Source organism: Lepidochelys olivacea (assembly GCF_965140295.1).
Source record: "Lepidochelys olivacea isolate rLepOli2 genome assembly, chromosome: 6".
In the NCBI taxonomy this organism is placed as follows: Eukaryota; Metazoa; Chordata; order Testudines; family Cheloniidae; genus Lepidochelys; species Lepidochelys olivacea.
This window is the reverse complement of record NC_140416.1, coordinates 57,105,945-57,119,281: the sequence shown is the minus strand read 5'-3', so window position 1 is coordinate 57,119,281 and position 13,337 is coordinate 57,105,945. Positions and strand designations below refer to the sequence as shown.

Here is a 13,337-nt window from a genome sequence, read left to right as displayed (position 1 = left end):
AGAGCTCCCATTGGCCATGGTTCCCAGCCAATGGGAGCTGCAGAACCAGGGTTTGGGGGCGGAGTGGAGGCAGCATGTGGAGCTAGAAGCTGGAGGTTGCTGGCTTCCCAGGAGCCGGATAGGGAACCTGAATCTTCTTTACATAGGAACATCCAGCCCTATGTAGTAGTTTTGCAAAAGTAGTTTTGCAAACCCAGTTTCTCAGGTGAGCTTTTGGGTAAATCCAACTCCCATTTACTTCAGTGGGAATATTTCCATCAACTTTAAATGGGAGTGGATCAGGTCTTTAGGAGGAAGGTTCAGAGACTGAGAGTTGCTCATAAACCCTTACATGTGTATTTAGAGCTAATAAAGGGAACAGGAGACTGATGTGATGGAGAAGAAGTTATCAGTGTGAATATAGTTCTGGCTACCAATTCATTTTTACTGAGTTGTCTAGTGTAAATGTAAGAAACATAATCCTCTTGCAGGATCTGCAATAGATCAGAGAGCTCCTATCAGGAACGTATGTCCTGAATTATTGCTACTTTTAGGCTGAAACCTTCACAAGCCACAGTAATTAATATATTTATGAATTCTCCTGTGGCTAACGGGATGGTGATAATGATGGAACTTTTACAAAAATATGGTTTCAGAGTAACAGCCATGTTAGTCTCTATTCGCAAAAAGAAAAGGAATATTTATGGCACCTTATAGACTAACCAATTTATTTGAGCATAAGCTTTCATGAGCTACAGCTCACTTCATCGGATGCATGCCGTGGAAAGTGTAGAAGATCTTTTTATACACACAAAGCATGAAAAAATGGGGGGTGGGGAGAGGTATTTTTTCATGCTTTGTGTGTATAAAAAGATCTTCTACACTTTCCACGGCATGCAACGGATGAAGTGAGCTGTAGCTCACGAAAGCTTATGCTCAAATAAATTGGTTAGTCTCTAAGGTGCCACAAGTACTCCTTTTCTTTTTACAAAAATATGTCTGTCTCTTTATCTCCAGCGTTGCAGGGTCAGGAGCCAGCTGGTAGCAGCTTCCAGAGCTGGCTTGGCTCCCTATAGTGCTGCAGTCTAGCTGTCTTCAGAATAACTCTGTGCAATGACCCATGATACCCTACATCAGAGTGCCAACCTTTCATGTCTACTCCATAGAATAATGGATCAGAGGATATGCACCTGTGTATCTGAGTAGCAGGGATCATTTTCTGTGTCAGGACATAAACAGCATCTCATACTTTCATACCTGCCTTTACGAGCAACTGGAATGAAAGGTTGCAAGGGTATCTCCAGCTTCCACGGTGAGTGGAAGAATTTACAGTAGCCTACTATAAGTCCTTACTATAGTTTCCACTATCTGTCAAATCTATAAAATGTAAAAACAAAGGTGGTTTGTCTTATTTGGATCATTTTTAATATATCAAAAGAAGTGAAAAAATCTTTGCAAGTCAACTTTAATTCATGAAGGTTTGTAAATCAGCTTGAAACCCACTGACAAAGGTGCTATAGAAGTGCAAAGTATTATAACTAAACAAAGGGCATGGGTCAAATTATTTGCTGGTGTAACTCCACTGAAGTCAAAAGAGGTATGCCAGCAGAAAACGTGGCAGACCTATCTAGATGGTGCACAATGGACAGATAGTATTACTAGCAACAGATCATCTATAAGAAGTAGAGTGCATGGTGAAGCATGAATATGACCTAAACATTTTAGAGTATTTCACACTTCAGTTCATTCATATTTAAAAAGTGGACTCAAAAGTTTAAAGCTAGTTCCCAGATTTACTGAGGTGTATTTGGAAGCTAAGGTAGCTGCCCGCATTAAAAAAAACAAAACAAAAAAAAAAAAAGAGAGACATGAAATTTGCAGAAGTGGAAATAACTAAATAGGCAATGGAATTTAGAATTGATTATGAACACATGATCAATGACTGGGGAAAGTCAACAAAAAGGCGCTACAATGATTTATTAAAAATATTCAGAGTATGAAGAATCTTGATAGCGGTGTTCTTAAATAATTTGCACATTTTGTGGAGATTAACAAATGACAAGAGATTTGACTAGTCCCCTAATCTGAACATAAAGTAATAATTCTGAATCACAATAAAACTTCACATTCCCAAATAAGGAGACAGGATGCCAATGAGCTGAAGTCACCTCAGTGAGGCAAGTCAGGAGATGGTACATGCTCCAGACATGCCCACCATGTATGCTATTTTGAGTATGCATATCAACCAGAATGAATAATATGCCCTTACACTTGTTCATCTTAGTCACTTTATTGTTACTTGAATTCTCAGCACTGAGGAAAACACCAATTTAAATAAGGGGACATGTAAAGGAAACTTTTGATACAGCATGTAATTAATTAGCAGAAATAGTGTCAGAGTATTATGTAGGCAAATATTTTAGTAACTTTCAATAACAGATTAGACATTTGAATGCAGATAGGTGGGATAAAATGATAAGGCCCAACTTTAGGGTGGTTTTATCCTGCTGGAGAAGGCTTGAGCATTGGCCACTATCAAAGACAAGATAGCAAGACTAAATGAACAACTGGCTTATTCTGGTACAACAAGGGGTGGTATACTGAACTACATATACCTCTTGTCTTCTGGTATGGCAGTAGGAATAGATACTGAACTAAATGGTGTTGGTTTATTACAGTACAGAAATTCTTACATTCCTAAACTTTTTTTTTTTTTAAATGACTGATGTTTATTCTCTGGAGATTATTCTTTGGTTACCTGTAGAAACAGTAAATCAAATTTTAGGAGAGAAATTTAAGGCTGAAAAAAGTTGCTACTTAAATATTTGTTCTTCAAAATGTTAGCATGAAAACAAATTATTAAATAAAATAAATAGTTCCATCTAGATGGATTTAAACCTTGAATTAATTTATTTCAATTTAAAAACAAACAAAAACACACTAACCAGAGTTCTAGGCTTGTGTAATTTTGAAAAAATAAAACTATACCTCACCAGGGGTGTGCCCTCTATAGGTTTGTCTACACAGCAAGTGGCAGCAAGTCTCAAAACCCGGGTCAACAGACTTGAGCTCACACTACAGCACAAAAATAGCTGTGTAGACATTGCAGCTCAGGCTGGTGCTCAGACTCAGAAGTCTTTCCTTAGGCTTCAGAGCCTACCGTGAGCTGCAAAATATTCACAGCTATTTTAGCACTGCAGCATGAGTCCTGTGAGCCCAAGACTGTCAATCTGAACTCTGAGACTCGTTGCTGCTCACTGTGTAGATGTGCCCAAACGAGATCAAAGAGAGGTCTCATTCAGCTCTCCTCACCGCACAGTCTTAAGGCATTATTTCACACCAAGGCAGTCAGTTAGAATAATCACTTATACTGACACAGTGAAAAATTCTCAGAAGTGGCTAAGAGCTTAGACACTTGTGAAAATTTTGCCCATAGTGCTTTTCACCCCCAAAAGGATGTTGGAGTGCACTAACCACTATATACACACACAGGAATCACTTCACTCAATGAAATTAAGCTACCCTGCAATGCAGTATCTCAGGGGCAGGCAACCGATGGCATGTATGCCAAAGGCGGCACGCGAGCTGATTTTCAGTGGCACTCACACTGCCTGGGTCCTGGCCACCGGTCCGGGGGTGGGGGGGTTGGGAGGGGGCTCTGCAATTTAATTTTAAATGAAGCTTCTTAAACATTTTAAAAACCTTATTTACTTTACATACAACAATAGTTTAGTTATATATTAAAGACTTATAGAAAGAGACCTTCTAAAAACATTAACATGTATTACTGGCACGCGAAACCTTAAATTCGAGTGAATAAATGAAGACTCAGCACACCACTTCTGAAAGGTTGCAGACCCCTGCAGTACCTTTTTACCACAAATTAAGGCAACAGTTAGGACAGGATGTGAACGTGAATCCTGTATCTAAAAGAAACTGCATGGGAAACTCCAGGAGACAGCTTTGTGTGTATGTACTGAACCATCATGACACATACCATCACACCCAAGGGGAAGAATTAGAAAATCACAACTGTACAAATATTGGTCTGAATAGAGGTACAGGAAGACAGGTAGTGCTTCTGACTTAAGCAGGGTCCTTAGTTTGGGAACAGTTTTCAATCCATTATGTATTATTTCATGACAATATGGATATTTGACACCTAAATTACAGAAAGAAAAGGAGGACTTGTGGCACCTTAGAGACTAACCAATTTATTAGAGCATAAGCTTTCGTGAGCTACAGCTCACTTCCTCAGATGCATATCGTGGAAACTGCAGCAGGCTTTATATATACACAGAGAATATGAAACAATACCTATTCCCACCCCACTGTCCTGCTGGTAATAGCTTATCTAAAGTGATTTCCAGCACAAATCCAGGTTTTCTCACCCTCCACCCCCCCACACAAATTCACTCTCCTGCTGGTGATAGCCCATCCAAAGTGACAACTCTTTACACAATGTGCATGACAATCAAGCTGGGCTATTTCCTGCATAAATCCAGGTTCTCACATCCCCCCACCCCCATACACACAGAAACTCACTCTCCTGCTGGTAATAGCTCATCCAAACTGACCACTCTTCAAGTTAAAATCCAAGTTAAACCAGAACATCTGGGGGGGGGGGGTAGGAAAAAACAAGAGGAAACAGGCTACCTTGCATAATGACTTAGCCACTCCAAGTCTCTATTTAAGCCTAAATTAATAGTATCCAATTTGCAAATGAATTCCAATTCAGCAGTTTCTCGCTGGAGTCTGGATTTGAAGTTTTTTTGTTTTAAGAAATACCCACCTGCAGAAGTAAAGAAACAGATTGATAGAGCCAGAAGAGTTCCCAGAAGTTACCTACTACAGGACAGGCCTAACAAAGAAAATAACAGAACGCCACTAGCCGTCACCTTCAGCCCCCAACTAAAACCCCTCCAACGCATTATTAAGGATCTACAACCTATCCTAAAGGATGACCCAACACTCTCACAAATCTTGGGAGACAGGCCAGTCCTTGCCTACAGACAGCCCCGCAACCTGAAGCAAATACTCACCAACAACCACATACCACACAACAGAACCACTAACCCAGGAACTTATCCTTGCAACAAAGCCCGTTGCCAACTGTGCCCACATATCTATTCAGGGGACACCATCACAGGGCCTAATAACATCAGCCACACTATCAGAGGCTCGTTCACCTGCACATCCACCAATGTGATATATGCCATCATGTGCCAGCAATGCCCCTCTGCCATGTACATTGGTCAAACTGGACAGTCTCTACGTAAAAGAATAAATGGACACAAATCAGATGTCAAGAATTGTAACATTCATAAACCAGTCGGAGAACACTTCAATCTCTCTGGTCACGCGATCACAGACATGAAGGTCGCTATCTTAAAACAAAAAAACTTCAAATCCAGACTCCAGCGAGAAACTGCTGAATTGGAATTCATTTGCAAATTGGATACTATTAATTTAGGCTTAAATAGAGACTTGGAGTGGCTAAGTCATTATGCAAGGTAGCCTGTTTCCTCTTGTTTTTTCCTACCCCCCCCCCCCCAGATGTTCTGGTTTAACTTGGATTTTAACTTGAAGAGTGGTCAGTTTGGATGAGCTATTACCAGCAGGAGAGTGAGTTTCTGTGTGTATGGGGGTGGGGGGATGTGAGAACCTGGATTTATGCAGGAAATAGCCCAGCTTGATTGTCATGCACATTGTGTAAAGAGTTGTCACTTTGGATGGGCTATCACCAGCAGGAGAGTGAATTTGTGTGGGGGGGTGGAGGGTGAGAAAACCTGGATTTGTGCTGGAAATCACTTTAGATAAGCTATTACCAGCAGGACAGTGGGGTGGGAATAGGTATTGTTTCATATTCTCTGTGTATATATAAAGCCTGCTGCAGTTTCCACGATATGCATCTGAGGAAGTGAGCTGTAGCTCACGAAAGCTTATGCTCTAATAAATTGGTTAGTCTCTAAGGTGCCACAAGTCCTCCTTTTCTTTTTGCAAATACAGACTAACACGGCTGCTACTCTGAAACCTAAATTACAGATAGAGTCAATTAACTGAGATCTAAAGCGAAGTCTATGCAGAGTCCTGTTAAATTGGTCTGACCATTCCACAGTTGTGGAAATGGTTATATTCATATCTTGCACAGGCAGATGGGAGGAAGACTGTGCGGGAGGGAAGGCAGACAAAAGCTGTTGTACACACAAAGTCTGACTACAAGAAAATGTAAACAGGTGAACCCTCTCTCTTTTTAGCTTCTGCTTTCACCAAGAAGCCAAAGACAACAGAGGTAGTGGAAGGAGACACAGCTGTGTTTGAAGCAGAGACTGAAAAGACTGGCATCAAGGTGAAGTGGCAGCGAGCTGGAGCAGAAATGTTTGAAAGCGAGAAGTATATCATCAAGGCTGAGGGGAACAAACATTCACTGACTATCAATAACACTGGAAGAGAGGATGATGCGCCATATGCTGTAATTGCGGGGAGTTCCAAGGTCAAATTTGACCTCAAAGTCAAAGAGCCAGGTATGGTATCTCCTAAACCACTATATTCAGAATTGCCAACTCAAGCATTCAGAAATCATGAACTGGGCCCATAAGAATGAGATTTTAATAATAAATGGGGGGTTTATATTTATTTGCCCTCTAGTGCCTGAATCTCACACAGAAGCAAATTGTTTTTAAAAGTTCATAAGTTTCATAAAAGTTCATCCTTTTTCATAACTGCTGTTTCTATATACATCACAGAAGCCAAAGGGTAGAAAAATTATTCTTAAAACATCTGAAATTCGATATGTCAAAATTATGGCATTTAAAAATTCAAACATCTCTTTTGAGAGAGAGAAGAGGGTTCTTAGCCATCACAGCTCAAAGCGTGGCAAAGGTAAGCTATTCTTATCTGGTTAGAAACTCCATAAGGCTGGTATCTTCCAAGGCAGTGCACCTTCCAAGCTCTACAAGACAGACAACTTTCTGTGCATTTCCTAAGGCTCACTGAAGAGATGCTCCTCTGCACAACTCTCTCAAGTATATCCAAGAAATACATAGCTTTCTGTAACCTTGCTTTCCATTCCTTTTCAGAAAAGTCTGAGGCAGTTCTTCATACTGAAGCTGTTTCTACCCCAATTGTCTCAGACTCACCTACACCAGCAGAGACACAACCAGGAGAATGCACCAGGAGTTCTGAAGGTTAAAAAATAATAATAATAAAAAAAAGATGCTAGGACTAACCTTAATTCAGTGGCTCTCAATCTTTCTGGACTATTGTAGCCCCTTGCAGGAGTCTGATTTCTCTTGCGTACCCCCAAGTGTCACCTAATTTAAAAACTACTTGCTTACAAAATTAGTTAGCGGTTGACACAAAAGTGTCACAGCAACTATTACTGAAAAATTGCTTACTTTCTAATTTTTACCATAATATAAATATTGTACTTACATTTAATTGTATGGTATATAGAACAGTATAAGCTAGTCATTGTCTGTATTGTAGACAATGGTAGAGATCATCCTTGAATCGAGGGATCGCCAATCAATCATGTCTGTATAGTTTGTACTGACTTTGCTACTGCTTTTTATGTAGCTTGTTGTAAAACTAGGCAATTATCTAGATGAGTTGATGTACCCCCCTGGAAGACCTCTGTGTACCCCTGGTTGAGAACCACTGCCCTACTTGACACATTGAAAGAAAGAATAGGGACAAGGAATCCCAACATTGATGGTGGGGGAAAACAGGACCAGGAGGAAGAAGACAAGTGACAAGCCCCAGCCAAGTGGGAATAAGGAGTTATGGAAGAAACAGGAAATATCTGAATGGAGAAGAATCTTGAGGGAAACATTGAAATGATGTAAAGGATTCACTATATAGACTAGGACAGAGGCTGAAATGGAAAGATAGTTAATAAATCCAGATATTTGGTTCAGTTCCAGCTCCTGAGGCTCAGCCAGAGCTGCCTCTGGACCCTGTTGGTCTCTTCGTGACACGGCCTCAGGATGGAGAAGTGACTGTTGGTGAGTAAAAGACTTGATTTTTGTAAGCTGCTATGCTACTACCTGGATACTACCTTTATCTCTGTAATTATTGTACAATAGCAATGATCTAACAAAAATACTAAACATCACTCACAGGCTTATCTTAACCTGTCTCCCTTTCAAGGTGGAAACATCACATTCACTTGCAAAGTAGCAGGTGCCAGCATGCTGAAGAAACCATCAGTGAAATGGTTCAAGGGAAAGTGGATGGACCTGGGAAGCAAAGTGGGGAAACATCTCCAGCTGCATGACAGCTATGACCGAAACAACAAGGTACAGCCAGCAAAGCAGAACTCTCAATCTCTCTCTCCTAGCCACTAACCTTTGTTCTGGGGGAAAGATCTCTTCCCTAGTAGTGACATTTTGGTACTAAGGTGCCCAAAATGGCGCACAGTATTCTAATCATAGATACAGATCTATAGTCAGAGGATCTAGACAAAAGTAGAGGTAGATACTATCACTCCTCGGTTCCATGATAAATGATAAAAGATTTGGAAGACAAAGATTTTTGAGGAAACGTTCAGCATATGTTCAGTCTGGAGAAGAGTCTGAGCAGAAGTTTGGTAATTGTATGAATACACAAAGGCATACCAGAAAGAGGACAGAAACACTCACTCAGCAGTGAATACAGAATAGGAATGCATACAGCCAGGGAAAACAAAGAAATGTGTAAAAATCCCACATAATTCTGATAAAAATCAGTTTAACAATTTGCTAACAGTGGTAGTGAAAAACAGAAACATCCAATGTAACAATAGTAAGGATTTAAAAAAAACAAGTTTGGAAAGCATCTAAACTTTAATTCTTCAGAGTATAAGCCAACCTTTAACTAATTTGTTTTAGAAATAAATGCTCCTTGTGTGCACACGTAACAGGGTTCTACTCACTGGTGGGGCAACTGCATGTGGCTGCATCTGGGGAATTAGCTCTGCCTGGACTGACACACCCTTCTGTCAGTCACTAACTCCATGGTGAGGCTCTCTCTCAGAACTCAGGGTGCTCTTTCCTTCTCACTTGCTCACACCACAGCCCCTCTTCCTCTCTAGGAGTCGCAGTGCTTCCTCTTTGTGGCTTGGCCCTCCAGCCAGGTCATTATACAGTTTTTCCCTTCCAGAAAAGTTTCACTGGACTAGGTGTCCAAGTGCCATTCTAGCCTGTTGTCCCATTCAATACATGCCACTTTCCCACTGGGGGAACCAGGCCCACCTGCTACTCCAGGTTCCAACCAAGGGACCCTACAAACAGCACAGACCTTGCCTGCTAATGTTTCCCTGGGCTTCTTCCTACTTTGACATCTACAGGCTTTCTTCTCCACCACCCCTTTGGGTAAACCACTTCCATAAGGGTCAGGATCCCAGGCCTTCTGTTTCCTTTTCTTTACCTTCAGGTTTCATCCTTCTCCCCTCACTAGGACAAGAGAGTGACTACAGACCTTCACAGTGCAGCCCTCTTCTGCTCTCCACTCCCAGCTTTATACAATCCGTACCTACTCCTGTCTAGATGGGCCCATCTTCAATTAGTGCTTGTCAATCAAGCCTCAGTCTCCCCCAGGTGCAGCCTATCACGTTAATTAGCCCCTTCTGAGCCACTTTAACCCCTTCAAGGGTGGTGTGGGCTGAACATCTCATTGCAGCAGGTTAATCTATAACTGCCTACTCCAGGGTTCCTTGCACCTGAATCTCAGGCAGCTGGTATCGGTCACTGTCAGAGATAGGATCCTGAGTTAGATGGACCATTGAACTCATCTAGTATGGCAATTTCCATGATCTTATTGCATAATTATCCTCACAGGAATATTCAGCCACCCATACACTGGTGCTGAAATTAACTGCTTTATTACAGTGGGTAAATTATCATAAAGCGATCAACAAAAATCCATTCCCACCATAAATGAATCTATAATGTGAATACTCTAGCCCAGAGACAGACAGACAGACACCTGGAACACAAAGAAGTCTGTAGTGCGTCACTCTCTCTTCCTGTAGGGATCACGCTAGCGTTATGGTTTGTAATATACTTGCTATGTGTATGCATCTCCACTTCCCTCTACTGGATGCAATAGGATAGATTTGCCCATCGGTAACACCAATCCTTCCGAAGGCTGAATTTATGGAACTGCTCTATTAGCTGTAGATAGAGGCCTACATTTTTTGGAGATGGAGGACCTCCTCACCCAGCCACAAGTGAGACAGAGTTGCACATACAGGGAACAAAGTGGGTTTTTTAATGAATTCCAGCCTTTGTCTATCACTGTTAATGTTCTGGTACGCTATATTTGTTTCTATGCATTTTTATCCTTTTATTTTCTAACTTCCCTTGCTCTGTGGGCTGATCTTTTTTTTAGGTTTACATCTATGAAATGCACATTATCCAAGCAAAAATGACTTATGCAGGGGGGTATAGATGTGAGGCGTCTACCAAGGACAAGTTTGATAGCTGTAACTTCAGCCTGATTGTCAATGGTAAGATTATATGATTACAGAAATGTGTTGCTAAGTCAAAGGTGAAAGTGGGCTGGTACAGGCTGGTATGGCGTACCGGTAAAAAGTGGCCACTGGTACCAGCCCATACGCAGACAACATTAAAGTGCTGCCATGGCAAAGGACCCTGCTTAAAGAGCTGCCGTGGCAGCACTATAATGTCGTTGCCCCTCCCTTCCCCGGACTGCCGATGGGGGCGAGGGGAGGGCAAAAGGGGCTGCTGCCCTGGGGCCAGAGATTTAAAAGGGCCCGGGGCTCTCGGGCGCTGCTACTGCGGCAGCAACCGGAGCCCTGGGCCCTTTTAAATCGCTGCCGGAGCCCCGGGTGGTGCGGGCCAGGCAGTGCGGATGGGCTGGCTGAGGGAGGCTGACTCCCAGACCAGTCCCTTCTGCCCAAGGCCCCGCCCCTTCCAGGGGCCCAGAGCCGAGCCCCCATACTGGTAAGAGTTTAATGTTACTTTCACCCCTGTGCTAAGTTAGGTTCTATCTTATTCCCACTCTGTCCTCCCTGTGTACAGAGTAACCTCTCTCCCCAATAAACAGTGGCCACCAGAAGAGGGTGTAGGTCAGGTTTGAGAGAAACTGGCAGAAATTTATGTAGGCCCAAAACTAGAATAGCAGGAGTGCTACAGATGCAGATTGAGATGCATTAGCAGGGCTATGAAGGAGGGGGGTGGCCTCTAAAAAGAAAAGTAGTGTGTAATTCAAGTCAGGACTGAGATGTACTGAAAGAGCAACACGAAGTAAGCAAAAGGAGAATTAGCCTGTATTATCCTTGGCTTTATCCAGGCTTCAGTCCCACACTTCCATGAGCACTAAATTCAGTAAAAAAATTTTTAAAAGTCTGAGAATTAACTCCAATTCTAGGTTGCCAAAGGCTATGTACTTGAACATGGACATTTAAAAAGAAAAAGGAAAAAAAACTTGGAAAAGTTCAGAAAGCTAACACTATTACTTCCTTTCCTCCGGCCAAATTCAAGCACGGCAGGAGCTTCTGGCAGTATAAAATTGCAACAAGAATAGTTGACTAGTTTTAGCAAGGGATTTACTCTAAACAGTTGCTCTTGTGTGCCAGTGATTAAAAGGGAAGTACATTTAACTATCTATTTACCTCCAGTGTAGAATGGGTCACCAGGGATTTCACTAAAAGAGTGTGAGCATGGTTCACCCTTGCTAGTTCAATATTTGCACCACTCTCCTTCCTCAGGGGTTGTGTTGCGGAGTGGTAGCTTTAATTGGTGACTGGGGCTCCATAGGAGCTTCACAGCACAGGCACTGACTTTTGTTTTTCCTAGTGGGTGCTCCACCCCTTTCCACTCGGAAGCCCTGCTCTTGCTGGGCCTCTTCCCGCCCAAGGACCCCTCCACCCACACACTGCTCCCTTCCTGAGCGCCTCCCACCAGCCACTTGCTAAGGAGCAGCCAGCCCCAGGGGCCTGTCAAACAGCTGACTGGTGGGCAGCCAGCCCTGGGTCTGGAACCACTATGGCTGGTGGGTGCTGAGCACCACCTATTTTTTTACACGGGTGATTGAGCACCAGAGCACCCATGGAGTTGATGCCTATGCCTCACAGGCAGTGGCAGACCAGGAATGCATTGAGTCAGCACTGCTCATTTCTGAAGCAGCACTGGTTGGCTGCAGGACCCATGATGGTATAGGGCATAGGTTGACTTTCAGTCACTGGAGGCTCTCTACCCTAGGCTATGCCAGCAGTAGCTGGTTTAAATTGGAGATTAATCAAACACTTTATACGCAGCTTCCCAGCTGTAAACCTCTCCATGCTTCTATTAATCAAGGGAATTTATCTTCTGCCTCCACAGATGGTAATATTACCATTAATGAACTATAATCCATTTGGACGTTCTCTAGCACCTTTCACCTGAGGATTTCAATGCATTCATTATGTCAATATTCAGACCAGATTTTACAGAAGACAATATGACTTTCCCCCTGTCAAACTACAAATTAATGTGAAGCTTGAGGTAGAACCCCAGACAGTTACTTGCACTAACCATGGCTACCATTCAGTAAGTGATTAATCATAGTTAAAATATAAGATCTTTGAAACAAAAATGGCGTGAAAGGAAAAACTTTTGCAGTGGTGCTGTCTCTTCAAGAACACACTCAACTGTTTTCCCACCTTCCTTTTCCATTGTATGCCACATCAGAAGCACCAGGAACAGGAGACATGGATATTCGCACTGCCTTCCGACGAACGTGAGTAGGAAGCTTGTGCTTCCATGTGGAATTCATTACCTTCCTAGACAAGGTCATGTAAGAGAAAAACTATTGTACAAATAGCTATTATTACAAAGATTTATGTAAGTCTATAGTGTAAGTGTTTTTAAGGCTAAAATGCCACCCTTGACTCTCAGACATCATCTAAAAGAGGTTGGCTCCTTACTATGCAACAACAAACCCGATCTTCAATTATTTCAGAGATAATGAACATAATTTCTCTAAGAATTGCACTAATTATTTTTTCTACAGTGTGAAAAGAGTATTTCAGGTACAAGTCAACAGGGGCGCTAATGATCCTGTGCTAATGATCCAGGCTGTATGGCTGGGACCAAGCAATGCTTTCCAAAATGGTTTAGTTGAGCCTGAGGATCCACTTGTGTCTTAAGACACTCTTGCACTAGACAGGGATCAAGAGTTTGGACATAAATACTATATAGCTGATTACAGTATGGTTATATTTAATTTTATTAATGTTTTGTAATTTTATTACAAGTGCAATCAATGAGATTTTGAATGTATGTGTGAATGGTCAGGTATATATACACCTCCTAGACTATTAAGAGCCACATGTAGGGTTGCCAGGCGTCCAGGCCAGTAGAAGTCTGGTTGGC

The 13,337-nt window shown here is 42.1% G+C and overlaps 1 protein-coding gene across 1 annotated transcript in view; it reads left to right on the top strand.

Annotated features, from left to right (window-relative positions):
* The window catches only part of MYBPC3 (myosin binding protein C3), a 139,420-nt gene that overhangs the window by 14,780 nt on the left and 111,303 nt on the right, over nt 1–13,337 (top strand). Inside the window, exons 2-7 of the mRNA XM_084631960.1 lie at nt 6,237–6,503; nt 7,059–7,166; nt 7,899–7,985; nt 8,131–8,279; nt 10,351–10,468; nt 12,654–12,702. Coding sequence (XP_084488086.1) covers nt 6,237–6,503; nt 7,059–7,166; nt 7,899–7,985; nt 8,131–8,279; nt 10,351–10,468; nt 12,654–12,702 — 778 coding nt within the window. The remainder of the gene's footprint in view (nt 1–6,236; nt 6,504–7,058; nt 7,167–7,898; nt 7,986–8,130; nt 8,280–10,350; nt 10,469–12,653; nt 12,703–13,337) is intronic.